Source organism: Streptopelia decaocto (genome assembly GCF_964273445.1).
Source record: "Streptopelia decaocto genome assembly, chromosome: 9".
In the NCBI taxonomy this organism is placed as follows: domain Eukaryota; kingdom Metazoa; phylum Chordata; class Aves; order Columbiformes; family Columbidae; genus Streptopelia; species Streptopelia decaocto.
Window position 1 is genome coordinate 20691212 of NC_138664.1, and position 27491 is coordinate 20718702.

A 27491-nucleotide genomic window follows, 5' to 3' on the forward strand; every position below is an offset into this window, starting at 1 on the left:
CCAACCCCCCTCGAGACACCCACACTTCTGAGAGAGGTCTCTCCAAGCCCTGAGAGGAACAAAAAAGGGGTGTCAGCGCCGTGCTCGTGCCGTCCTGCCCATGCGCCAGGGCAGGGTCCCAGCTGCCATCACACCCTGCCCGGGATGGATCCTGCCAGGCACAAGGGCTCGGGCAAGAGTCACCCGTCCTTCCCAACGGCTCCGAGCTGGAGCCGTCCCGGGACAAGCCCTGTGCATCTTCCCCTCCCTGTCCTGCTCTGACCACGGTCCAGGCAGATGTGTGCAATGCGGTGCGGAGATGGGAGCGTGCTTACCATCCTTATTTCTGCTGACCTTGCAGGCCTCTCAGAGACCCAGTCATTCTTCAGGACCCCACAGCCCTCCCAGGGACCCCACAGCCCTCCTGGAGACCCCAGTTGTGTGTGGGCACCCCAGCCCTCCTGGTTTCCCCAAAACCTCCTTGGAGACTCTGAATTCCCCTCCCATGTTCCAACTCTCCTGGAGATGCCTGTCTGTTCTGGGCACCCCAAAGCCCTTCTGTGGACCTCAAAGTCCTTCTAGACCCATGAGATCCTTCTAGGAGAACCCATCCCTCTTGGGGGACCCCAATCCTCCTCAAGACTCAGCCCTCCTTCAGTCCCCCTCCCAAGGAACCCAAACCCTGCCAGGGGGGTTTACATGGGGACACTCACAGTCTCACTGCGGCTGCTGTCACCTTCATCTTGGATTTGCACCTGCAAGAGAAAGCTGTCCATGTGCAGGGGGCTCTGCTGTCCCCACCGCTGTCCCCACCGCCCATGGGCACCCCAGGGGGAATCAGGTCAGGATGCAAACGCAGGGCTGGGGGTGGGTGCAGGAGCCGTCCCACCGCGGCCGTGACACCAGCTCCGTGCTCACCAGTTCTGAGGAGAACTTCTCCAAGCCCAGGAGGGAGAGGGCGAAGTGGATGCAGTTGTTCCTTATGGCGCAATATTCGGCTTTGCTGTTCATCGCCTCCTTGACTCTTCTCCGGAAATCACTGAGATTAACCCCATCTATTTTCCGGTAAATCATGTAGCTTCCCCTCTCCTTTCTCATTTTCACCAAACCTTCTTTGATGATCACACCAGAAGTCGTCTGACTGCTGATCACATCACGTTTCCTCTGAGTGCCGGTGGCTGGAAAAGCAAGAGCCGCCCATCGCCCTGGCCCAGCCACCACAGCCGCTGGCCACACTTTGAGGATCACTACAACCCAAAAGGGAGCAGGGGGTCTGGCGCTTACCCACAAAGTGTATGACCTCGTCATCCCCACAGTAGACGGCTGCATGTCTGAAGATCATCTGATAAATGGGGTTATTGCTTCCGTCCAAGGGGAAGAGCAAGATGTCTCCAGGGTGCAACTCACTCTCAGAAAGCACCACGAAGATCTGACCATGCCCGCGGACGCTCTTAAACAGCAGAAATCTGGCGCTCTACGAACCACACCAGGAAGGGGAGGTGAGGAGGCGGCAGAACCAGCCCCATCAATCCCAATGCCCCCCAGGACCCCAAAATGTCGGTGCAGGTCTCTCCAAGCTCCTACTTACAGTGTTGCTGAACACCTGCAAGGAGAGAGGAATAGAAAAGGGGTGTCAGCGCCGTGCTCGTGCCGTCCTGCCCGTGCGCCAGGGCAGGGTCCCAGCTGCCATCACACCCTGCCCGGGATGGATCCTGCCAGGCACAAGGGCTCGGGCAAGAGTCACCCGTCCTTCCCAACGGCTCCGAGCTGGAGCCGTCCCGGGACAAGCCCTGTGCATCTTCCCCTCCCTGTCCTGCTCTGACCACGGTCCAGGCAGCTGCGTGCAATGGGTGGGGGAGATGGGAGTGCACTTACCAGGTGAGAACCTGCAGCAGTTGAAGCTAAGATAGATCCAACGCCGACTAAAGAGGCAGGGTGTGGCATTGTTTTCTTTGGAACAGAATCAGTGACAGACCTGGGCTGCTCACTCCTCCGAGGGCTGAGGGAGATGCAGCGGATGGGGCAAATCCTGACCTCACATCCTTCCTGATACACTAGAGGCGGAGAAAGGCTGAAAGCCAAACCCCAAACAGAGCTCTGGGCGGCTGCTTCCACTTGTTCTAGTTCAAATTAATTTGCTGATTCCATTCAAAATGGTAAGTTGGGAGATTGCAGAGAGCTCTGGAGTGCGAGGAGCTGCAGGACATGTGCAAAAGTGCGTGTCCTGCAAGAGGCCCCGGGGAGCCAAGAGCAGCTGCTGCTGCGGGGGGGCAGGAGGGGGTGGCTGCACCAGGGCTGGGACGTCGCTCAGCGGCGGCTTCGGGGAAAGGAGCTGCTGGGAACTGAAAGTGAAAGTGAAAACAACAAAAGTTCCACAGGATTGGCACAGCCTCCCCATGCAAACCATCCATTGCCACGCAAGAGCGATGCCAGAGCTGCCATCACGACGCTGATCCTCAGGTTAAGGATCTTCCATCCCCGTGTGTCCCGCACCCACATTGTCACCTTCGCAGCACCTTGGCCAGATCCAACATCTGCAGGAGGTGGCTCTTGCTGTGCTTCTCTATGATCCCTGATGGGACGTCCCCGAGCTGCCTGTGGGGCAGAGGGGACACTGTGCCCCGTGTCTCTTGCACAGGGACGTGCTCATGCTGTGACCACCTGCTGGGGCTCACCTTCCAGGTGGATGATCTCCCTGTCTCCGCATGGGGACCCATCAGTGTCTCAGGGTCACTGGTGCTTTGGGACAGCAGCAGCATCACTGACCCTCTGCTCATCCCCTGTTCCTGGTGTCTTGGGCACAGCTTGGGTCTCCATGGATGGGGAAACCCTTGGAGAAGGGGTCATCTCCTCCAGGTGCTGAGCACCAAACCCCCTCCATCAGCACTGAGTCCATGCAGCCCCCAAAGACCCCCATCCCCCTGACCCCCACATTCAGAACTGGGCCGGTCCGATCCACAGCGTCCATGGGTGACGGGTGTCACAAAAGATGTGGGGACCTCCTGGGTGTGGGTGCTTCCCCGCAAGTTGCCCCATTACCTGGTGAGGAGGTTCATCTGCAAAGAGAAATCCTGACGCCCAGAGAGCTGGAGACATGGAGTTGTGCCCAGCTCCATCCTGAGAACCTCTCTGTCCCCAAAATTTGTGATCTCACATCACCCTGCCAAAAACCCACCTTGGTGACCGTGCCAGCCCTGCTTCTTGTGATGTGCAGTGTCCTCCAGCCTGGCAGTGTCCTCAGCCACTGACCGCCAGCAGTGTCCCCATCACCTGCGTGCTGCCCTCCCCACAGCCTGTCCCCTTGTGGCCACACCAGATCTGTCACTGTCCCTGTGAGCCATTCATAGACATGGGACAAGAGAAATGCCCACCAGGTGATACCCCATCACCTGGGGGAGACACCCACAGGTGTCCCATGGTGCCACCCCGCCACCCAGCCCAGTGTCCCATCGTGACATGGGGTCCCTGGCCAGGACTGAGCCACTCAAAGCGCCCGGGGAAGAAGCTCCCTGCAATGTCCCCAAGTCCCAGCTGCAGGACAGGTGTCACTTGGGATGTGACACCCCGGAGTGGCCTCGTCCCCTGGGAACGGCATCGGAATGGTGGTTGCAACCCAACCTCAACCCCATCCTCAGGCTCAGGTTTCAGCCGGTGGTGCCATGAGGAGGATCAGGGCCACAGCGCTGTCACCATCTGCAGGGCCACCCCAAGGAGCCCCCGGGACCTTCTGGCAATGGTGGCTCTGGCCGAGCACTGTCCCATGGGTGCCACAACAGAAACATTGGGTGGACGTGGTGTCGCATGTTCTGTAGGGATGGATATCCCTTAAAAAATGGGACAGTGGTGGCATTTTCCCATCTCAGGAAGGGGACTGAGGAAGGGCTCTGTGTCTTGTCCCCAGACACAGGGCAAACTCGTGGCATTGCAGCCATCCCCACAGGGCTGATGTCCATGGGGATGCCAATGTCCCCACTGTCCCAGCATCCTCACAGGGACACAGCCGTCCCCAGAACCGGCATCTTCAGGAGGATACCACCATTCCCACCAAGCCGGCATCCTCACAGACATCCCACCATTCTCACCAAACAGTCACCAAATGTTATATTTTGTACGGTATTGTTTATTTTATTTTATTATAGAGATGTCTGCAAAATCAGGCACGTTTCTGGTAGCAAAGTTTAACGAAGCATTTGATTAGTGCATGGCAATTATACTCCAAAGAGAAAGCAACGTCCCCCACCCTCCCAAACAAAAGCTCCTTCCCTGGGTGAGTTGTTGGGGTGTGCGGGGTGATGCTGAGGACCCTCTGTGGGTCGGGGGGATCATCCTCGGGGGACACGGGGCTGCCACCCCTCACGCCGTGTGGCTGCTCCCCTGCCCCGCCGGGCTGGGGGGGCTTCCGATGGCCTGGAAAGGGGGACGGTCCCGTGATCTCTTGCCCTGCCCTTCCCAGCCCGTGCGGATGGGACACCAAAACCCTCATGGGAACCCCAAAACCCTCTGAGGGATCACACAGTCCCTGAGGAGCCCCAAAGCCCTCCCAGGACCACAGTGTCATTCCACGGGATCCCATCCCTCAGTGAGGATCCAATTCTCCTGGTGACACAGCCCTCCCTTGGACCCACATTCCTCCCAGGGACCCCAACCCCTGCATTGGGGCTGACATGGGGATACTCACAGCCCCACCACTGCTGCTGCTGTCACCTTCATCTTGGATTTGCACCTGCAAGAGAAAGCTGTCCATGTGCAGGGGGCTCCGCTGTCCCCACCGCTGTCCCCACCGCCCATGGGCACCCCAGGGGGAATCAGGTCAGGATGCAAACGCAGGGCTGGCGGTGGGTGCAGGAGCCGTCCCACCGCGGCCGTGACACCAGCTCTGTGCTCACCAGTTGTGAGTAGAACTTCTCCAGGCCCAGGAGGGAGAGGGCGAAGTAGATGCAGTTGTTCTTCACGAAGTCATGCTTGGCATCATTGTTCATCGCCTCTCTGACTTTTTCACGGAAGTCATTGAGAGCAATCCCGTCTGTTTTACGGTATATTTTGAACTTCCCCCATTTCTTTTTCATGGTCCCAAGGCCTTCTTTGGTGACCAGAGCCGGGGCTGTCACACCGCTGCTGGTCAGACCGGAGCTGCTCTGGATCCCTGGAAAAGCAAGAGCTGCCCATCACCCTGGCCCGGCCACCACGGCCACTGGTCACACTTTGGCCACCACCACAACTCAAACAGGATCAGGGGGTCAGGTGCTTACGTCGGAACTGTATCACCTCTCCATCCCCGCAGTAGACGGCCGCATGACTGAAGATGCTGCTGAGCTCTTGAGACCTGCTCTCCAAGGGGAAGAGCATGATGTCCCCAGGCTGCAACTTGCTCTCCGGCACCTCCTCAAAGATGTTCCCATGCTCAGGGATTCTCTTGAACAGGCAAAACTTGAATATCTGCCCATGACAAAAGGGAGGGAAGGTGAGGAGGAGGCAGAACCAGCCCCATCGCCCCCAACCCCCCTCGAGACACCCACACTTCTGAGAGAGGTCTCTCCAAGCTCTGAGAGGAACAGAAAAGGGGTGTCATCGCCGTGCTCGTGCCGTCCTGCCCGTGCGCCAGGGCAGGGTCCCAGCTGCCATCACACCCTGCCCGGGATGGATCCTGCCAGGCACAAGGGCTCGGGCAAGAGTCACCCGTCCTTCCCAACGGCTCCGAGCTGGAGCCGTCCCGGGACAAGCCCTGTGCATCTTCCCCTCCCCGTCCTGCTCTGACCACGGTCCAGGCAGATGTGTGCAATGGGGTGCAGAGATTGGAGTGTGCTTACCATCCTTACTCCTGGTGACTCTGCAGGACTCCCAGAGACCCAGACATTCTTGAGGTCCCCACAGCCCTCCCAGAGACCCCACAGCCCTCCTGGGGATTCTGGTCCTGCCTGGGTCTCAGGCCTCCCTGGGGCACTTACAGCCCTCCTGGAGACCCCAGTTGTGTGTGGGCACCCCAGCCCTCCTGGTTTCCCCAAAACTTCCTTGGAGACTCTGAATCCCCCTCACATGTTCCAACTCTCCTGGAGATGCCTGTCTGTTCTGGGCACCCCAAAGCCCTTCTGGGGACCTCAAAGTCCTTCTAGGCCCATGAGGTCTTTCCAAGAGAGCCCATCCCTCTTGGGGGACTCCAATCCTCCTCGAGACTCAGCCCTCCTTCAGTCCCCATAGCCCTCCCAAGAACCCCAAACCCTGCCAGGGGGGTTTACACGGGGATACTCACAGTCTCCCTAGGGCTGCTGTCACCTTCATCTTGGATTTGCACCTGCAAGAGAAAGCTGTCCATGTGCAGGGGGCTCCGCTGTCCCCACCGCTGTCCCCACCGCTGTCCCCACCGCCCATGGGCACCCCAGGGGGAATCAGGTCAGGATGCAAACGCAGGGCTGGGGTGGGTGCAGGAGCCGTCCCACCGCGGCCGTGACACCAGCTCCGTGCTCACCAGTTCTGAGGAGAACTTCTCCAGACCCAGGAGGGAGAGGGTGAAGTGGATGCAGTTGTTCTTGCTGGCGCAATACTCGGCTTTGCTGTTCATCGCCTCCTTGACTTTTCTCCGGAAATCACTGAGATTAACCCCATCTATTTTCCGGTAAATCATGTAGCTTCCCCTCTCCTTTCTCATTTTCACCAAACCTTCTTTGGCGATCACACCAGAAGTCGTCTGACTGCTGATCATATCACATTTGCTCTGAGTGCTGGTGCCTGGACAAGTAAGAGCCGCCCATCGCCCTGGCCCAGCCACCACAGCCGCTGGCCACACTTTGAGGATCACTACAACCCAAATGGGAGCAGGGGGTCTGGCGCTTACCCACAAAGTGTATGACCTCGCCATCCCCGCAGAAGACGGCTGCATGTCTGAAGATCATCTGAAAAATGGGGTTATTGCTTCCGTCCAAGGGGAAGAGCAAGATGTCTCCAGGGTGCAACTCACTCTCAGAAAGCACCTCGAAGACCTGACCGTGCCCGCGGACGCTCTTAAACAGCAGAAATCTGGTGCTCTACGAACCACACCAGGGAGGGGAGGTGAGGAGGTGGCAGAACAAGCCCCATCAATCCCAATGCCCCCCAGGACCCCTAAATGTCGGTGCAGGTCTCTCCAAGCTCCTACTTACAGTGTTGCCGAACACCTGCAAGGAGAGAGGAACAGAAAAGGGGTGTCAGCGCCGTGCTCGTGCCGTCCTGCCCGTGCGCCAGGGCAGGGTCCCAGCTGCCATCACACCCTGCCCGGGATGGATCCTGCCAGGCACAAGGGCTCGGGCAAGAGTCACCCGTCCTTCCCAACGGCTCCGAGCTGGAGCCGTCCTGGGACAAGCCCTGTGCATCTTCCCCTCCCTGTCCTGCTCTGACCACCGTCCAGGCAGCTGCGTGCAATGGGTGGGGGAGATGGGAGTGCACTTACCAGGCGAGAACCTGCAGCAGCTGAAACTAAGATAGATGCAGCAGCGCCGATGATAGGGGCAGCATATGCCATTGTTTTCTTTGGGACAGAATCAGTGACAGACCTGGGCTGCTCACTCCTCTGAGGGCTGAGGGAAATGCAGGGGATGGGGCAAATCCTGACCTCACATCCTTCCTGATACACTAGAGGCGGAGAAAGGCTGAAAGCCAAACCCCAAACAGAGCTCTGGGCGGCTGCTTCCACTTGTTCTAGTTCAAATTAATTTGCTGATTCCATTCAAAATGGTAAGTTGGGAGATTGCAGAGAGCTCTGGAGTGCGAGGAGCTGCAGGACATGTGCAAAAGTGCGTGTCCTGCAAGAGGCCCCGGGGAGCCAAGAGCAGCTGCTGCTGCGGGGGGGCAGGAGGGGGTGGCTGCACCAGGGCTGGGACGTCGCTCAGCGGCGGCTTCGGGGAAAGGAGCTGCTGGGAACTGAAAGTGAAAGTGAAAACAACAAAAGTTCCACAGGATTGGCACAGCCTCCCCATGCAAACCATCCATTGCCACGCAAGAGCGATGCCAGAGCTGCCATCACGACGCTGATCCTCAGGTTAAGGATCTTCCATCCCCGTGTGTCCTGCACCCACATTGTCACCTTCGCAGCACCTTGGCCGGATCCAACATCTGCAGGAGGTGGCTCTTGCTGTGCTTGTCCATGATCCCCGATGGGACGTCCCGAGCTGCCTGTGGGGCAGAGGGGACACTGTGCCCTGTGTCTCTTGCACAGGGACGTCCTCATGCTGTGACCACCTGCTGGGGCTCACTTTCCAGATGGATGATCTCCCTGTCATCGCATGGGGACCCATCAGTGTCTCAGGGTCACTGGTGTTCTGGGACAGCAGCAGCATCACTGACCCTCTGCTCATCCCCTGTTCCTTCAGGCTTGGGCACAGCTTGGGTCTCCATGGATGGGGAAACCCTTGGAGAAGGGGTCATCTCCTCCAGGTGCTGAGCACCAAACCCCCTCCATCAGCACTGAGTCCATGCAGCCCCCAAAGACCCCCATCCCCCTGACCCCCACATTCAGAAGTGGGCCGGTCCCATCCACAGCGTCCATGGGTGACGGGTGTCACAAAAGATGTGGGGACCTCCTGGGTGTGGATGCTCTCCTGCAAGTTGCCCCATTACCTGGTGAGGAGGTTCATCTGCAAAGAGAAATCCTGACGCCCAGAGAGCTGGAGACATGGAGTTGTGCCCAGCTCCATCCTAAGAACCTCTCTGTCCCCAAAATTTGTGATGTCACATCGCCCTGCCAAAAACCCACCTTGGTGACCGTGCCAGCCCTGCTGCTTGTGCTGTGCAGTGTCCCCCAGCCTGGCAGTGTCCTCAGCCACTGACCGCCAGCAGTGTCCCCATCACCTGCGTGCTGCCCTTCCCCACAGCCTGTCCCCTTGTGGCCACACCAGATCTGTCACTGTCCCTGTGAGCCATTCATGGATATGGGACAAGAGAAATGCCCACCAGGTGACACCTCATCACCTGGGGGAGATGCCCACAGGTGTCCCATGGTGCCACCCCACCACCCAGCCCAGTGTCCCATCGTGACATGGGGTCCCTGGCCAGGACTGAGCCACTCAAAGTGCCCGGGAAAGGAGCTCCCTGCAATGTCCCCAAGCCCCCGCTGCACGACAGGTGTCACTTGGGATGTGACACCCCAGAGTGGCCTCGTCCCCTGGGAACGGCATCGGAATGGTGGTTGCAACCCAACCTCAACCCCATCCTCAGGCTCAGGTTTCAGCCGGTGGTGCCATGAGGAGGATCAGGGCCACAGCGCTGTCACCATCTGCAGGGCCACCCCAAGGAGCCCCCGGGACCTTCTGGCGATGGTGGCTGTGGCCGAGAATCATCCCAGGGGTGACACAACAGAAAGATTGGGTGGACATGGCGTCGCATGTCCCCCCCTGGTTCTGTAGGGATGGATGTCCCTTAGAAAATGGACAGTGGTGGCATTTTTCCATCTCAAGGAGGGGACCAGGGAAGGACTCTCTGTCTTCCGATGGCCTGGAAAGGGGGGACGATCCCATGATCCCTTGCCCTGCCTTCCCAGCCCATGCGGATGGGACACCAAAACCCTCATGGGAACCCCAAAACCCTCTGAGGGATCACACAGTCCCTGAGGAGCCCCAAAGCCCTCCCAGGACCACAACGTCATCCCACGGGATCCCATCCCTCAGTGAGGATCCAATTCGCCTGGTGACACAGCCCTGCCTTGGACCCCACATTCCTCCCAGGGACCCCAACCCCTGCCAGGGGGGCTGACATGAGGATACTCACAGCCCCACTGCTGCTGCTGTCACCTTCATCTTGGATTTGCACCTGCAAGAGAAAGCTGTCCATGTGCAGGGGCCTCCGCTGTCCCCACCGCTGTCCCCACCGCCCATGGGCACCCCAGGGGGAATCAGGTCAGGATGCAAACGCAGAGCTGGGGGTGGGTGCAGGAGCCGTCCCACCGCGGCCGTGACACCAGCTCCGTGCTCACCAGTTCTGAGTAGAACTTCTCCAGGCCCAGGAGGGAGAGGGTGAAGTAGATGCAGTTGTTCTTCTTGAAGTCATACTCGGCATCATTGTTCATCGCCTCTCTGACTTTTTTACGGAAGTCATTGAGAGCAATCCCGTCTCTTTTACGGTATATCTTGAACTTCCCCCATTTATTTTTCATGGTCCCAAGACCTTCTTTGGTGACCAGAGCCGGGGCTGTCACACCGCTGCTGGTCAGACCGGAGCTGCTCTGGATCCCTGGAAAAGCAAGAGCTGCCCATCACCCTGGCCCGGCCACCACGGCCACTGGTCACACTTTGGCCACCACCACAACTCAAACAGGATCAGGGGGTCAGGTGCTTACGTCGGAACTGTATCACCTCTCCATCCCCGCAGTAGACGGCCGCATGACTGAAGATGCTGCTGAGCTCTTGAGACCTGCTCTCCAAGGGGAAGAGCACGATGTCCCCAGGCTGCAAATTGCTCTCCGGCACCTCCTCAAAGATGTTCCCATGCTCAGGGATTGTCTAGAACAGGCAAAACTTGAATATTTGCCCATGACAAAAGGGAGGGAAGGTGAGGAGGAGGCAGAACCAGCCCCATCACCCCCAACCCCCCTCGAGACACCCACACTTCTGAGAGAGGTCTCTCCAAGCCCTGAGAGGAACAGAAAAGGGGTGTCAGCGCCGAGCTCGTGCCGTCCTGCCCGTACGCCAGGGCAGGGTCCCAGCTGCCATCACACCCTGCCCGGGATGGATCCTGCCAGGCACAAGGGCTCGGGCAAGAGTCACCCGTCCTTCCCAACGGCTCCGAGCTGGAGCCGTCCCGGGACAAGCCCTGTGCATCTTCCCCTCCCTGTCCTGCTCTGACCACGGTCCAGGCAGATGTGTGCAATGGGGTGCGGAGATTGGAGCGTGCTTACCATCCTTACTCCTGGTGACTCTGCAGGACTCCCAGAGACCCAGCCCTTCCTCAGGTCCCCACAGCCCTCGAAGGGACCCCACAGCCCTCCTGGGGATTCTGGTCCTGCCTGGGTCTCAGACCTTCCTGGGGCACCCACAGCCCTCCTGGAGACCCCAAAACCTCCTTGGAGACTCCGAATCCCCCTCACATGTTCCAACTCTCCTGGAGATACCTGTCTGTTCTGGGCACCCCAAAGCCCTTCTGGGGACCTCAAAGTCCTTCTAGGCCCATGAGGTCTTTCCAAGAGAAACCATACCTCTTGGGGTACCCCAATCCTCCTCGATACTCAGCCCTCCTTCAGTCCCCATAGCCCTCCCATGGACCGCAAACCCTGCCAGGGGGGTTTACATGGGGATACTCACAGCCCCACCACTGCTGCTGCTGTCACCTTCATCTTGGACTTCCACCTGCAAGAGAAAGCTGTCCATGTGCAGGGGGCTCCGCTGTCCCCACCGCTGTCCCCACCGCCCATGGGCACCCCAGGGGGAATCAGGTCAGGATGCAAACACAAAGCTGGGGGTGGGTGCAGGAGCCGTCCCACCGCGGCCGTGACACCAGCTCCGTGCTCACCAGTTGTGAGGAGAACTTCTCCAGGCCCAGGAGGGAGAGGGCAAAGTAGATGCAGTTGTTCTTCTTGAAGTCATACTCGGCATCATTGTTCATCGCCTCTCTGACTTTTTTACGGAAGTCACTGAGAGCAACCCCGTCTGATTTACGGTATATCTTGAACTTCCCCCATTTCTTTTTCATGGTTCCAAGGCCTTCTTTGGTGACCAGAGCCGGGGCTGTCACACCGCTGCAGGTCAGACCGGAGCTGCTCTGGATCCCTGGAAAAGCAAGAGCTGCCCATCACCCTGGCCCGGCCACCACGGCCACTGGTCACACTTTGGCCACCACCACAACTCAAACAGGATCAGGGGGTCAGGTGCTTACGTCGGAACTGTATCACCTCTCCATCCCCGCAGTAGACGGCCGCATGTCTGAAGATGCTGCTGAGCTCTTGAGAGCTGCTCTCCAAGGGGAAGAGCACGATGTCCCCAGGCTGCAACTTGCTCTCCGGCACCTCCTCAAAGATGTTCCTATGCTCAGGGCTTCTCTTGAATAGGCGAAACTTGAATATCTGCCCATGAGAAAAGGGAGGGAAGGTGAGGAGGAGGCAGAACCAGCCCCATCGCCCCCAACCCCCCTCGAGACACCCACACTTCTGAGAGAGGTCTCTACAAGCCCTGAGAGGAACAGAAAAGGGGTGTCAGCGCCGTGCTCGTGCCGTCCTGCCCATGCACCAGGGCAGGGTCCCAGCTGCCATCACACCCTGCCCGGGATGGATCCTGCCAGGCACAAGGGCTCGGGCAAGAGTCACCCGTCCTTCCCAACGGCTCCGAGCTGGAGCCGTCCCGGGACAAGCCCTGTGCATCTTCCCCTCCCTGTCCTGCTCTGACCACCGTCCAGGCAGATGTGTGCAATGGGGTGCGGAGATGGGAACAGGCTTACCATCCTTATTTCTGCTGACCGTGCAGGCCTCTCAGAGACCCAGTCCTTCTTCATGTCCCCACAGCCCTACCAGGGACCTCACAGCCATCCGAGGGACCCCTCCCTCCCTCTTCAGGACCCCACAGTCCCCCTGCAGTGCCCAGCCCCTGGTAACCCCATCCCACCTGGGCACCACTCCCTCCTGGGGGCCCAACATCCCTCCTGGGGATCCTGGTCCTGCCAGCATCTCAGACCTCCCTGGGGCACCCACAGCCCTCCTGGAGACCCCAGTTGTATGTGGACACCCCAGCACTCCTGGGGACCCCAAAACCTCCTTGGAGATCCTCAATCCATCTCACAGGTCCCAACTCTCCTGGAAATATCTGTCTGCTCTGGGGACCCCAAAACCATTCTGGGGACCTCAAAGCCCTTCTAGGCCCATGTAGTCCTTCCAGGAGAACCCATCCCTCTTGGGGGACCCCAACCCTCCTCGAGACTCAGCCCTCCTTTAGTCCCCACAGCCCTGCCATGGAACCCAAACCCCACTGGGCGGGCTGACATGGGGATACTCACAGTCTCACTGCGGCTGCTGCCACCTTCCTCTTGGATTTGCACCTGCAAGAGAAAGCTGTCCATGTGCAGGGGGCTCCGCTGTCCCCACCACTGTCCCCACCGCCCATGGGCACCCCAGGGGGAATCAGGTCAGGATGCAAACGCAGGGCTGGGGGTGGGTGCAGGAGCCGTCCCACCGCGGCCGTGACACCAGCTCCGTGCTCACCAGTTCTGAGTAGAACTCCTCCAGGCCCAGGAGGGAGAGGGCGAAGTGGATGCAGTTGTTTGTGTAGAGGGAATACTTGGCTTCGCAGTTCATCGCTTTCTGGATTTCACTATGGAGGTCATTGAGATTGACCCCACCTTTTTTCCGGTAAACCTCGCATTTCCCTTTCTCCTTTTTCAGGCTTGTGTAGCCATTTTTGCTGATCAGACCCTGAATCTTCTGTTTCTTGATCACATCCCATTTCCTGCCCACACCTGTAAAATCAAGAGCCGTCCATCACTCTGGCCCGGCCACCGCAGCCGCTGGCCACACTTTGACCACAACCACAACCAAACGGGACCAGGGGGTCGGATGCTTACCCTGGAAGTGTATGACCTCTCCAGCCCCGCAGTAGACAGCTGCATGTCTGAAGACATTGCTGGTCTGCAAGGGGAAGAGCAGGATGTCCCCAGGCTGCAAATCTTCCTCCGACACCTTCTCGAAAATCTCCCCGCGCCCGGGGATTCTCTTGAACAGCACAAACTTTATTGTCTGTCAACCGCAGCAGGGAGAGAAAGTATGGAGGAGGCAGAACCAGCCCCATTGCCACCCAACACCCCCCAGATCCCCAAAATGACGGTGCAGGTCTCTCCAAGCTCCTACTTACAGTGTTGCGCGACACCTGCAAGGAGAGAGGAACAGAAAAGGGGTGTCAGCGCCGAGCTCGTGCCGTCCTGCCCGTACGCCAGGGCAGGGTCCCAGCTGCCATCACACCCTGCCCGGGATGGATCCTGCCAGGCACAAGGGCTCGGGCAAGAGTCACCCGTCCTTCCCAACGGCTCCGAGCTGGAGCCGTCCCGGGACAAGCCCTGTGCATCTTCCCCTCCCTGTCCTGCTCTGACCACGGTCCAGGCAGCTGCGTGCAATGGGCGGGGGAGATGGGAGTGCACTTACCAGGCCAGCACCTGCAGCAGCTGTAACTAAGATAGATGCAGCAGCGCCGATGATAGGGGCAGCATATGCCATTGTTTTCTTTGGGACAGAATCAGTGACAGAGCCGGGCTGCTCACTCCTCCAAGGGTTGAGGGAAATGCAGCGGATGGTGCAAATCCTGACCTCACATTCTTCCTGATACACTAGAGGCAGAAAAAGGTCAACAGCCAAACCCCAAACAGAGCAAAGTACAGAAAAGCTCTGGGCGGCTGCTTCCACTTGTTCTAGTTCAAATTAATTTGCTGATTCCATTCAAAACGGTAAGTTGGGAGATTGCGGAGAGCTGTGGAGTGCGAGGAGCTGCAGGACATGTGCAAAAGTGCGTGTCCTGCAAGAGGCCCCGGGGAGCCAAGAGCAGCTGCTGCTGCGGGGGGGCAGGAGGGGGTGGCTGCACCAGGGCTGGGACGTCGCTCAGCGGCGGCTTCGGGGAAAGGAGCTTCTTGGAAACAGAGGTGAAAGTGAAAACAGCACAAACGCCACAGGGTTGGCTCTACCTGGCAGGGTTGGGGTCTCTGGGAGGGCTGCGGAGACCCCAGCAGGACTGTGGAGTCCCTCAAGGGGTGTTGGGGTCCCCACCAGTGCTGTGGGGTCCCCAGGAGGGTTTTGTGATCCCCAGCAGGAAGGAGCTTTTCTTTGTGGGGGGGTTGAAACATTGCTTTCTGCTTCCTAGAGCTTAATTGCCATGCGCTAATCAGATGTTTTATTAAATTTTGCTACCTGAAACGAGCCTGATTTTACCTACAGCCTCAGTGCTGCCTGATGGGCTGAGAGAGCTGCCCGGCTGCCACCAGCCTCTGGGGCTTCTTGGCTGCCCAGGGTGATAATGCCTGTAACACTGGCCAACGTCAGTAATTACGGGTGATTATTATTGATATTATTGTTATTTTTATTGTTGGTAATAGGAAAAGTAGCAACACTAATGACTATAAGAAGAATAAATAATATAATACAATATCATACATAATATATCGTAGATGTATATCATACACTGTATATAACATACAAGATACCATATAGCATGTAGAAGATAATGTGTCATGTAGAATACTTATTAGGATAGAATATAGAATATAGGATATAAAATATAATTCATATAATCTGCAATATAATATAATGTGGTATAACTTGTATATAACATATAATATGTAACACATTATATATAACATCTAGCATATAATATAGAATGTGGAATGGATTATGGGGTATTTATAGTGTGGTACAATAGAATACAGACGTCATAGAATATACTTAATAACATATGTAATAAAATGTAATATAATATAGTATGTTATGACATTCTGTGGGTATGACATGACATGATGCTATGTACATTACAGTACATTATATGATATTATGTTATGATATATTACTGTTCTGTAAATATGTATCATTATAAACTCTATCACGGTGTATGTTATATGAGCTATATGATATATAGTATATCATCACATCCCACATGCTACTACTGCTAATATCCTCAGTTACGCCCGTTTTATCACTGTCTGGCACCCAAACCTGTGCAGGTAGCTCAGGGTGCAGAGCTGGGGACCCTCTTTTTTTGGGGTGCTAAGCCCCCCCCCTCCCAATTTGGGGCGATATCCCCCCCGTAATCCCACACCCCGGAGGGGGGCGCGGGGGCGCGCCGAGCCGCGGCGCTGACGTCACGGCGCTGACGTCACGGCGTTGACGTCATCGGTCCCGGCATCCCAACCGGCCGCATCCCGCCATGGCCGCCAGCCCGGCCTACGGGGAGGACAAGGGGGGCTCCTCCAGCCTGGGGGAGCCCGAGTACGGGCACGACCCCGCCAGCGGCGGCATCTTCTCCTCCGACTACAAGAGGTGGGGACAACGCGGGGGGGGACGCGGGGACACCGGGCGGGGGGGCGGCACCGCGGGTCTGGGTGGCTGCTCCCCGCCGGGGACGTGGTACCCGACTGGCCGCGGGACGGGGGCGGGGACGGCGGTGGGGACGGGGACCGCGATGAGAATGGGGAGGGGGCGGGGACCGCGATGAGAATGGGGATGGGGATGGGGACAGAGGACGCGGCGACACCGCCGCTGCAGGTTGTGAAAGCAGGGGAGGGGTTTGGGGAAAAACCGCGGGGTTTTGGAGCTGCTGGGACCCTGAGCTGGGGGACATCCCGGTGCCAGTGTCCCCCTCCCGGTTCTGCTGGCTCCTGCGGGTCTCAGGGGGTGCCCGGGTGATGGCACCAAACCCCCCAAGGAGGTCCCCGGGGGTGCTGAGCAATGTCACCCCTGTATGGGACAGGCTGCTAGGGGGACATGGCAGGGACACAGAAGAAGGTGGAGGGTCCCTGGAGCTGTGGAAATGTGGGGGTCCCTTTGTCCCTCCAGCACCGACAGTGTCCCCCACTCTGGATGTGTCCCCATCCCTGACCTCCTGGCAGTGTCCCCAATCTGGCAATGTCCCCCTGGCAATGACTCACTGACCATGTCCCTCATTCAGGCATTGCCCCCAGTCTGTGACCCCGTGGCATTGTCCCCCACTCTGGTAGTGTCCCCCCATCCATTAGCACCTGTTATTGTCCCCCAGTCTAGCAGTGACACCCCGGCCCTGATCCACTGACAGTGTCCCCCAGACTGCATGTGTCCCCAGCCCTGCTGGCAGTGTCCCCAGTCTGTCAGTGTCCCCCATCTGTGACCCCCTGGCAGTGTCCCCCACTCTGGAAGTGGCCCCTATCTCTGACGCCCCCGCAGCACTGTCCCCAAGTCTGGCAGTGTCGCTCAGCCCTGACCCACTGTCTTTGTCCCCCACTCTGGCCGGGTCCCCACAGTGACCTGCCGTCAGTGTTCCCCACTCTGGCAGTGTCTCCTATCCCTGCCCCTCTGTCAGTGTTCCCCAGTCTGGCCATGTCACCATAGGCTGGCAGTGCCCCCCCAAACCTCCCCCCCGGCATTGTCCCCCACCCCTGACCCCCAGCAGTGTCCCCATCACCTGCGTGCTGCCCTTCCCCACAGCCTGTCCCCTTGTGGCCACACCAGATCTGTCACCATCCCCATGAGCCAGGCATGGATACTGGGAAAGAGAAATGTCCCCCAAGTGACACCCCATCACCTGGGGGAGACACCCAAAGGTGTCCCATGGTGCCACCCCGCCACCCAGCCCAGTGTCCCATCATGACATGGGGTCCCTGGCCAGGACTGAGCCACTCAAAAGTGCCCGGGGAAGGAGCTCCCTGCGATGTCCCCAAGCCCCAGCTGCACGACAGGTGTCACTTGGGATGTGACACCCCGGAGTGATCTCGTCCCCTGGGAAGGACTTCACAATCGTGGCTGCAACCCAAACCAAGCCCATCCTCAGGCTCAGGTTTCAGCCGGCGGTGCTGGGAGGAGGAGCGGGGCCACAGTCCCACCACCGTCTGCAGGGCCACCACCCCGGCTGCAGCCATGCTGTCCCTGCCACCGGTGCAGAAGCTGCTGCAGCAGCTGCCGGTGGGGCCGGCCGGGCGCCCAAAAGCACCGTTGGGTGCTGACACAGCCGAGGAGGTGACGAGCCCCGTGCTGGACAGCGAGGCGGGACAACCTGCCTGCTACAGTGCCCTGCGAGCTGATGAGCTGCGGCCGCTTGCTGGCCCCGAGCCCGCGGTGGCCACCGACACCGGGCCAGCACTGCGGTAAGACTCCCCCAAGGAACCCCCTGGGACCTTCTGGCGATGGTGGCTCTGGCCAAGCATCGTCCCGTCATCCAGCAGCATTGGGCGGACACGGCCTTGCAGGTCCCCCATGGTTCTGTGGGGATGGATGTTCATTAGAAGAGGGGATAGTGGTGACACCCAGGGGACAGTGGTGGCATCTTCCCACCCCAGGGAGGGGACAACGAAGGGCTCTGAGTTGGGGCGCCGTGGCCACTGTGCCCACGAGGGGACAAGGGACACACAGGCTGAGCTGGCAACCAGGATGGGCCAGTGATGGGTGGTCACTCCCCAAGAAGCCATTTGGGGACATTCTAGGGTGACAATCCCAGCGCGGGCTGGAATGGGGTCCCTGTCCCAGTGCCGGGGATGGATACAGAGCTGGGTACCAGCACCGCACCGGTCCCTCCGGCTCCTTTTTCACCTGGTTGTAACCCAACTCCTGTCCCCATGAATATTGCATGGCAGACGGTTGGTTTGCCAGCCTGATGGCAAGCTGGGAGTGAAAAACAAAACAAAAAGAAAATGGCTAGAAATTGGTAAAAATAAGTACAAATGACTAAAAACGGAAAAATGGGATTTTTTTTGCCGCGGCACAGGCACGATGACCTCAAGGAGATGCTTGACAGCAACAAGGATTCGCTCAAGCTGGAGGCCATGAAGAGGATTGTGGCGGTGAGTGTTGCTGTCACCAACAGGGACAATTGCTGGTGTTGTGCCGGCTGCCCGGTGACGTGCCGCTCGTTTACCCCCTAGATGATCGCCCGGGGGAAAAACGCCTCTGACCTCTTCCCAGCCGTGGTGAAAAACGTCGCCTGCAAGAACATCGAGGTGAGGAACGTCTTGGGGGTCCAGGTGGCACCCATGGTGGTGTGGTGCCTCACCTGCAGGAGGGTCCTGGGGATGGGCTGGGTTTTGGTAGACACTGAGGTGGTCCCACCACCTTCACCCTGCAGGTGAAGAAGCTGGTGTATGTCTACCTGGTGCGCTATGCCGAGGAGCAGCAGGATCTAGCCCTGCTTTCCATCTCCACCTTCCAGCGAGGACTCAAGGTGGGTTGGTTTGGGGACACAAAGGGGATCCTGGGGTGGACAGTGAGCCCCCCACACTGCAGCTCCTCATCTGTCCCCACAGGATCCCAACCAGCTGATCCGTGCCAGCGCCCTGCGGGTCCTCTCCAGCATCCGCGTACCCATCATCGTGCCCATCATGATGTTGGCCATCAAGGAGGCAGCCTCGGACATGTCCCCGTACGTGCGCAAGACGGCTGCCCATGCCATCCCTAAGCTGTACAGGTAACAGCTACATTTTGGGGTACCAGTAAGGGTGCAGCATTGGGATCTCGGCTGCTTTCAGGGATGGGCAGTGGTGGGGTGGCCAGTTTGGTCCACCCACACCTGCCCTGCTCGTCCCTCACAGCCTTGACTCAGACCAGAAGGACCAGCTCATCGAGGTCATTGAGAAGCTCCTGGCGGACAAGACTACGGTGAGCATAGCACTGTGTCTCCCCTGCCCCTAAATCTGGGCACCTAACTGTCCCTGCTGACCCAGTGTCATCATTGGGGATGCTGATGTCCCCACCAAATTGGTGTCCGCATGGGGATGCAGCCAACCATGTGGAGCGGGCATCCTTGCAGTGATACTAGTGTCCCCACCATCTCCTCACGGAGATGCCACTATCCCCACCAATACAGCATATTCGTGGTGATGCGGCCAACCCCACAGGTCCAGCATCCTCACGGGGATGCCAATGTCCCCACTGAGCCAGCATCCTCAAAGAGATGCCACCATTCCCACCAAGCTGGCATCCTCACAGAGATGCCACCACCCTGGTGGGTCACCCTGGGCTTTCCCTGCACAGCTGGTGGCCGGCAGCGTGGTGATGGCGTTCGAGGAGGTCTGCCCCGAGCGCATCGACCTCATCCACAAGAACTACCGCAAGCTCTGCAACCTGCTCATCGACGTGGAGGAGTGGGGGCAGGTGGTCATCATCAACATGCTGACCCGCTATGCGCGCACGCAGTTCCTCAGCCCCAACCAGAATGTGAGTGCAGGAGCCTTGGGGTGACCCAGGATCCTTTGGGTGTCCCCAGGGAGGTGGGGTGAAGGAGGGTACTGTTGGGGGTGCAAGGCGTCCCATCTACCACAGGAGTCCTTGCTAGAGGAGAGCACCGAGAAGGCTTTCTACGGCTCCGAGGAGGAGGACGCCAAGGACGCCAAGGCGGAGGCAGCACCGCTGGCCAAGCGCAAGCCCTACGTCATGGACCCCGACCACCGCCTGCTCCTGCGCAACACCAAGCCCCTGCTGCAGAGCCGCAATGCCGCGGTGAGCCCCTGCCGCAGGCCTGGCTGTCCCCAAGGCCACCGCTGGTGTCTATCAGCCTGGGCTTGTGATGTCCCCACTGGCTAAGGAGCCAGTGACGCACCAGAGGGACACCCAGGGATGGGCATCCCCAGGGATGGGCTTCCTCTGGGTGCTCACAAATGGGACACAGCATCTTTCGGGGTGCCTGATGTTCAGTGGGTGACACCGGGGTGTCTCCTGGCAGGTGGTGATGGCCGTGGCACAGCTCTACTTCCACCTGGCACCCAAGGCAGAAGTTGGCGTCATCGCCAAGGCACTGGTGCGGCTCCTGCGGAGTCACAGGTCTGTGGCACCCAGTTGCGGTTGTCCCCTACCCCACCACCCCATGGGGAGGCCCAGGACCCTGGGAGAGACCCCCAAAATGCCCATCCCTTTAGGGACATCATGTTGGGGTGAATTGCCAAAAAAAGAGGGATTTTTGCTCCAGACCCATCCAGACATGGGGTAGCAGTGTCGTGGTGGCACCAGCTGGGTGGTGGGTCCTGCCTCATCTTCACAGGGACTTGCTGGGGGGGTCTGGCCCTGCCTCACTGATGGTTGTCCCCAATTTTTTCCCACAGCGAGGTGCAGTATGTGGTGCTGCAGAATGTGGCCACCATGTCCATCAAACGGCGGGTGAGTCTTGGACTTGGTATTGGAGGAGTTGGCCCTGTTCACTCTGGAGCGGAATGAGGGCTAGGCAGCAGGGTCACCAGGGCCAGCTGCCTGTGGGTTTCCTCAGTGACAGGGGTACAGGGATAGCACTAACACCACTGGCTCTGCCTGCAGGGCATGTTTGAGCCTTACCTGAAGAGCTTCTACATTCGCTCCACGGACCCCACACAGATCAAGATCCTCAAGGTGACCTGGAAACACCCAACAGAAGCCATTGCTGGTGCCTTTGGGGCTTCATGGAGCCCTTCCCTGTGGGGCAACTGTTCTCCATGCCCTGGGGACAGGAGGACAGCAAGGACCTCATGCCTTGGCACCATGTCCCCATCTCTTCCTCTTTCCTGCAGCTGGAGGTCCTCACCAACCTGGCCAACGAGACCAACATCTCCACCATCCTGCGGGAGTTCCAGGTATGCCACGGCCATACTGATGTCACCGGTGTGCCACCCTGCCATGGCTCTGGGTGCCAAAACACCACCACGGAGGGGATGGAGGAGAGTCCCACCAGGAGTGGGCTGAGGCCATGCCAACCCCATGGGTGGCTCCAAACAGCCCCAACACATGGGGGTGGCATGGGGGTGACATGTTGTGTGGTTGTGTGTCCCCCCCATGCCTGTGCAGACATACATCCGCAGCATGGACAAGGACTTTGTGGCAGCCACCATTCAAGCCATCGGGCGCTGTGCCACCAACATTGGGAAGGTGCGGGACACCTGCCTCAATGGTCTGGTCCAGCTCCTCTCCAACCGGGATGGTGAGTGCGCGTGTTGGGGACAAAATGGGGACTCCGTCATTCTCAGGGCAGCACCCCACTAAGGATGGACCTCTGCCCACAGAGCTGGTGGTGGCTGAATCCGTGGTTGTCATCAAAAAGCTCCTGCAGATGCAACCGGCCCAGCACAGCGAGATCATCAAGCACATGGCCAAGCTCACCGACAACATCCAGGTGGGATGGGACGTTGTGTGGCCCCGGGGACCAGGGAGGTGGCAGCGATGCCATGTGCCCGGGGGCGTTTCGCAGGTGCCGATGGCGCGGGCCAGCATCTTGTGGCTCATTGGCGAGTACTGCGAACACGTGCCCAAGATTGCGCCCGACGTGCTGCGCAAGATGTCCAAGTCCTTCACCAACGAGGAGGACATCGTCAAGCTGCAGGTCATCAACCTGGCGGCCAAGCTCTACCTGACCAACTCCAAGCAGGTACCAGGGATGTGGCTTAACGGTGTGCCTCAGTTTCCCTACCGGGGAAGAGGAGGCTGACCCTGAGTGTGTCCCCTGGTGCAGAGCAAGCTGCTGACCCAGTACGTCCTCAACTTGGCCAAGTACGACCAGAATTATGACATCCGCGACCGGGCTCGCTTCATCCGCCAGCTCATCGTGCCCACCGAGAAGAGCGGAGCCCTCAACAAGTACGCCAAGAAGCTTTTCCTGGCCCAAAAACCTGCCCCCATCTTGGAGTCCTCCTTCAAAGGTACCCACCCGTGGTCACAGGGCATGGGGACACGGGGCCAGCTGTCACCATGGTGCTGCATGGCTGTCCCCGAGCTGCTGCCACCTCTCACCCCACCGTAGATCGGGACCATTTCCAGCTGGGCTCCCTGTCCCACCTGCTCAATGCCAAGGCTGTGGGCTACCAGGAGCTGCCCGACTGGCCGGACGAGGCTCCCGACCCCTCCGTGAGGAACGTGGAGGTACGTGGAGCACCCCGAGGTGCTGGGGTGCATGGGGGGGCTGAGGTGGGAGCGTCACATTGAGGTTTTGGGAGAGCCTCAGGAGGTGCCCAGGTGCTTCTCAGCTGCCCCATGTCGCCTCTCTGGTGCCCACACAGGTGCTTGGGGATGGAAGAGGGTCATGGGCAGCTGTTTGGGCTCCCCACCCATGGGTGGTGGCCCTGATCCATCCACTCTGTGCCGGCAGGTTCCTGAGTGGACCAAGTGCACCAGCCGGGAGAAGAGGAAGGAGAAGGTGGAGAAACCTTTTTACTCGGACTCGGAGGGTGAGTCGGGGCCCACGGAGTCGGCGGACAGTGGTGAGGACCCAGTGGCACGGTAGGGTGTGGGACCGGGGTCACTGTGGCAGGGACATTAGGCAGGTGCCACCATGGTGGGTGCATGGGACAAGTGCCACCATGGTGGGACATGGGGCAGGGGACACTGCAGTGGGGACATCCCATTGTGATGGGGACGTGGCAGGGGACACGGAGGGATGTAGCAGGGGGATGCAGGGGTGTCGTGGGGGGTTGTGGGGACACAGTGGAATGCAGTGGGAAGATGGGGAGATGCAGTGGGACACAGCAGGGAAGTGTGGGGACATGGTGGGGACCCAATAGCAGGGCTGAGAGCTGTGTCACCCGCAGAGCCCGAGTCAGTCAGCGAGGAGAGCGGCAGCAGCAGCAGCTCTGGCAGCTCCAGCTCCAGCAGTGAGGAGGAAGAGGAGGAAGAAGATGAGGAGGAAGGCAGCGGGGAGCAGTCAGAGGACAAAGAGGAGGAGGAGGAGAGGCCGAAGAGGAAGGAGAAGGAAGGCTCTCACAAGGCAGCCCCGGGCAGGTACCCCCCAGGGAGGTTGGGGTGCCCCCCCCACCCCGAGCCTTCACCCCTGCCCCCCCTGAGCTGGGCTCCCCCCGCAGCCCCAGTGAGGAAGAGGAGGAGGATGGGGTGCAGAAGACCAAGAAGAAGAAGGCGTCGCAGGGGAGGAAGGGCCACGCCGAGACCTCGTCAGAGGAGGCCAGCGCCTCCGAGAGCAGCTCCTCGGACTCCGAGTCTGGCTCCGAGGCAGAGGCCAAGCGCAGGAAGGCGGTGAGGGCCGGGTTGGATGGGGGGCAGCACAGGGACTCCCAGGTCTCCTCTCACCACCCCCCATCTCTCTGCCCCCTTGCAGCCCCCCAGCAGCAGGGCTGGCCCCAAGGAGATCTCCCTGCTCGACCTGGATGACTGTGAGTGGCTGCCCAGGGCCATCACTGTGGCAACTGGGGAAACTGAGGCATGGGCACCCACCCTGGTGGGATCAGGGTCCTGTGGGTCTCCTGGGGGCTGCTGAGCTGGGACAGGGACCAGTGGGGTGAGTGGTCTTTGTCCCCAGAGGATGGGTGTAGGACAGCGGGGCTGTCCTCATTGGGGCTGTTCCATGGAATTGTCCCCGTGAGGCTGTGCCCATGGGGTTGTGCTTACAGTGTTGTCCCCATGGGGCTGTGCCACTAGGGCTGTACCCATGGGTTTGTGCCTGTGGGACTGTCTCCTTGGGACTGGGCCACCAAGGCTGTCCCCATGCAGCTGTCCCTATGGGTCTGTGCCACCACGGATGTCTCCATGGGGTTGTCCCATGAGGCTGTGTCACTGGGGTTGTCCCTATGGGGCTGTGCACCAGGGCTGCCATGCGGCTGTCCCTCTGGGGTTGTGCCACTGGGGCTGTCCTCACAGGGCTGCTCCACAGGGCTGTGCCACTGAAGCTGTTCCCATGGGGCTGTGCCTGTGGGGTTGTGCCTAAAGGGTTTTCCCCATGGGGCTGTGCCACCAGGGTTGTCCCCATGCAGCTATCCCCATGGGGCTGTGGCTCATCAGAGCTCTGTTAACACTTTCCTCCCCACCCTGTAGTCACCCCCCCTCCTCCCCAGCCCGTCCCCTCCAGTAGCATCGTCTCCACCAGCCTGGTGACCGACCTGGAGGGCCTCACGCTTACCGACACCTCCCTAGCACCCGCTGTAAGTGTCCCCAGCGTCCTCTTCCCAGGGGGCTCCTGGGACCCCTACCACCTGCGGGGGTCACAAGGAGCGGGCGGGCGGCCCACGCCGATCCCTCGGTCCCTGGCAGCTGCTGAGCCCGGGGCTGGGTGCGGTGAGGACCTACGAGCTGCTGCACCGCATGGCGGGCGAGGGGCTGTCGGTTGAGTACTGCTTCAGCCGCCGGCCCTTCCCGGGGGACCCGCACATGGTGGCCGTCCAGATCCACATCTCCAACAACACCGACGCCGAGGTGAAGAACCTGCGGGTCAGTGAGCCCAAGCCGCTCTCCGGCATGCGGATCCAGGAGTTCCCCGAGATCGGTATGGCACGGCCACGACGCTGCGGGGGGACAGGGGTGGGGACAGGGACGTGGGATGTGGTGGCAGCCCTGTGGTTTCAGAGCGCCTGGCACCTGGGGACACAGCCAGCGTGGTGATGGGCATCAACTTCTGTGACTCCACCCAGGCGGCCAACTTCCAGCTGTGGTGAGTGCTCGGCACTGGGCAGGAAGGGACGGGTGTCCCAGGGGATGGGGACAGCATGGGGGGCTCAAGGGACAAGACACAGGTGCTCCAGGGGATGGGGAAAGTGGGGGTGGGCACCAACATCCCTTCAGGGGACATGTGACAGCTGTACAGGGCATGACATATGTAAGGGGACAAGGGACAGGACAGGGTATGGGGTACCCCAGGGGACAGGGGTGCTCCAGGGCATTCGGGACAGCTGGACAGCCACCAACATCCTTCCAAGGGACAGAGGGCAGCAGGAGAGAGTGTGGTGTGCCCCTGGGGACAGAGGGACAGGGTCCCTCCAAGAGATGCGGGACAGTAGGATGGGAACCAGGGTCCTTTCAGCGCAGGGGGGACACTGGGATGGGCACGGGGTGGTCAGGGGACAGCAGGACAGGCACTGAGGCCCTGCAAGGGACAAGGAGGTGGCAGCACTCCCAGGTCCAGCCTGACAGGTTCTCTCTATTACCAAGGCCTTTTGTGCCTCAGTTTCGCTCCAGGGTAGGGATGGGAAGTGGGATCCCAAGGTGGGGTGCAGACACACATTTTGAGCATACATCCCCCTCACCCACCTTTCTCCCCAGCACCCACACGCGTCACTTCTACGTCTCCATCCAGCCGCCTGTGGGGGAGCTCATGGCCCCTGTCTTCATGAGCGAGAACGAGTTCAAGAAGGAGCAGGGTTAGTTGGGGACAGGGACGGGGACGGGGACAGGGCGGCGCATGGGTACCCGCTGCCGCAGTGCCAATGTTCACCCCCCATTTTGTCCCCTCTGCCACCCTTGCCGTGCCCCTAGAGCACCTGGTGCGGCCGGGCGAGGGTAAGTGGCCGCCCCTAGACTAGCTCTGTTCCCCTTGTGTCTCCCCTGCACCCCTGTGGGTTGGGGTGACTGCCCTGGCACCAGGGTGGCCCCACTGGGTCCCCGTGCAGCATGGAGGGCTCGTGCCACCCCTGGTGCTCCCAGCACCATGTCCGGTGAGCGATGGGGACACCCTGGCCCTGTGTCCCTTTGCTCCTGGAGTAGCAGCATCCCCCATCGCTACTGGTGACCGCAGGAGCCCGTCCCCAGGGATGTGGCTGCTGCCACTGGGCAGGGACACAGTGATGAGCCTGGAAAGAGGGATTTTCCCAAATCCACCTCTGCTGTCCTGAAGAGTAGCAAGCAGGGCAGCCAGTTGGGGACGTTGTGGGGAGCTGGCAGCTGGTTTGGGGACAGCAAAATGGGCCGGCAAGGACACGGCCGCTGGGTGCATGGCCGGAGACGGGCAGGTGCCTCTGCTGCTGCTCCAGGGAAGCTGACCGGCATGAGCGAGATCACAGAGAAGCTGACGTTGCCCGAGAAGTGCCGCAGCGACCACGCCATCGTCCAGCAAGTGACCTTGGCTGCCAACGTGGGCCGCGTGCCCTGCGGCGCCGCCAACGAGTACAGGTAGCCGGACCCCACACTGGGACCACGCAGACGCTGTCACCTCTCCGGTCCTACACAAATCACAGTGGGGACACTCAGGGCTCCTGTTAGGACAAGGAACCTGCATGAACCCACATGTGATGGTGGCCATGGGTGACAGACGCTTCCCTGGTCCCCACCGGAGCATCCCAGGGGACGGGAAGGTGATGGGGGGACAGTTTGTCCTGACGTTTCATGTTTGCCGGCGAGCAGGTTCGCGGCCAAGACGATGACAAGCGGGAGCCTGGTGCTCATCACCCTGGAGCGACGGGAGGGCGCCGCAGCCCAGCTCACTGTCAACAGCGAGAAGATGGTTATCGGCACCATGCTGGTGAAGGACATCGTCCAGACCCTGGCGCAGTGACAGCCGGGCCCCGCTGCACCCACAGCCTTGGCCTCCCACCCCCCTCCGCCCCGCGTTGCTCCCCAAAACACTCCCTGCTCCCATTTCTGCTGGGTTATTCCCCAACGGGGCAGCAGGAAGCGACCCCGGGGGCAGTTTTGCTGCTGGGATGAAGGAGCAGGATGGGACAGACAGGACACAGGGTGATGTCCTGCTTGGAGTGGTGTCAATGGCTCCAGCTCCCGGCCCCTCGCCACCGTCTCCCAATGTAACCCCTATTTATTATGGCCAGAATCTCCCAATAAAGCTCTTCTGGAACCCGCTCGCTTCCCCTCTGCTCTGTGCGCATAGTGGCTGGATCACCCCAAACTGTCCCCACGCCGGGCTCCGCTGCGGAGACGCGAGGGGACACATCCCTTAGGCAGCTGGGGACATGTGAGTCCCCTGGGGGTGGTGGCTGCTGGATGTCAGAGAAAATCTGTTACCGATGTCACCAATACACGGGGTTGGGGTGAACCCCCCTGAGCTCAGTGCAGGGTGGGAGGCGTTCGGTCCCCACCAGGGATCTGAGTCGTCCTGGGAGGTTTCCAGCTATTTATTCAAAAGCAGAATTGCTTGTGCGTCGGCTGCAGAAATACCTGCTATGGCAAGGTTGGGGCTGTTCTGCAGTGTCACTGAGGGGATTTTTGGGGCTGGCTTTTCATCTCC

General features: G+C 59.7%; 3 protein-coding genes across 19 annotated transcripts in view; 1 reads left to right on the forward strand and 2 right to left on the reverse strand.

Annotated features, from left to right (window-relative positions):
* LOC309443877 (uncharacterized protein) overlaps positions 1-14157 on the reverse strand; it is a 64471-nt gene extending 50314 nt beyond the window's left edge. For 6 of the 11 annotated variants that reach the window (XM_082061188.1, XM_082061189.1, XM_082061187.1 and 3 more), the window contains exons 1-7: positions 14060-14146; positions 6809-6998; positions 6443-6702; positions 6227-6268; positions 5229-5415; positions 4866-5122; positions 693-734 (exon numbers count right to left, since the gene is read on the reverse strand). In XM_082061188.1, the coding sequence (XP_081917314.1) occupies positions 693-734; positions 4866-5122; positions 5229-5415; positions 6227-6268; positions 6443-6702; positions 6809-6998; positions 14060-14131 (1050 nt within the window). In that variant the 5' untranslated portion in view covers positions 14132-14146. Of the gene's footprint in view, positions 1-692; positions 735-4865; positions 5123-5228; positions 5416-6226; positions 6269-6442; positions 6703-6808; positions 6999-14059 lie in introns of all 11 variants that reach the window. The other 5 variants (XM_082061185.1, XM_082061184.1, XM_082061193.1 and 2 more) reach the window with 2 other exon arrangements.
* On the reverse strand, positions 7109-13888 carry LOC309443812 (uncharacterized protein; the record flags this gene model as incomplete). Its single annotated transcript, XM_082061085.1, has 11 exons — positions 13773-13888; positions 13486-13657; positions 13127-13380; positions 12922-12963; positions 11812-11998; positions 11449-11705; positions 11241-11285; positions 10280-10442; positions 9917-10173; positions 8033-8121; positions 7109-7127 (listed from the first exon to the last, which is right to left on the reverse strand). Exons 3-11 carry the CDS (start codon positions 13217-13219, stop codon positions 7109-7111), a joined length of 1152 nt encoding a protein of 383 aa, XP_081917211.1. The 5' UTR covers positions 13220-13380; positions 13486-13657; positions 13773-13888.
* A 565-nt stretch (positions 14158-14722) lies between the features above and the next one.
* Positions 14723-27104, forward strand: LOC309443709 (AP-3 complex subunit beta-2-like; the record flags this gene model as incomplete). 7 transcript variants are annotated; one of them, XM_082060906.1, is made up of 27 exons in its annotated part: positions 14723-14942; positions 18351-18426; positions 18508-18582; positions 18708-18803; positions 18886-19046; positions 19171-19237; positions 19613-19795; positions 19901-20077; positions 20301-20398; positions 20677-20731; positions 20885-20956; positions 21115-21177; positions 21389-21521; positions 21604-21713; positions 21789-21965; positions 22050-22236; positions 22338-22456; positions 22683-22794; positions 23122-23311; positions 23392-23560; positions 23643-23697; positions 24356-24462; positions 24572-24803; positions 24884-24968; positions 25577-25674; positions 26284-26422; positions 26654-27104. In XM_082060906.1, the coding sequence occupies 26 exons, from the start codon at positions 18370-18372 to the stop codon at positions 26802-26804; spliced, it is 3168 nt and encodes a 1055-aa protein (XP_081917032.1). In that variant the 3' UTR covers positions 26805-27104. The 7 variants fall into 7 exon arrangements, with proteins under 7 accessions (XP_081917032.1, XP_081917031.1, XP_081917029.1 ...); XM_082060905.1 differs by lacking the exon at positions 14723-14942 and adding an exon at positions 15803-15937; XM_082060909.1 differs by lacking the exon at positions 14723-14942 and adding an exon at positions 17507-17733.
* Between the last annotated feature and the right edge of the window lie 387 nt (positions 27105-27491).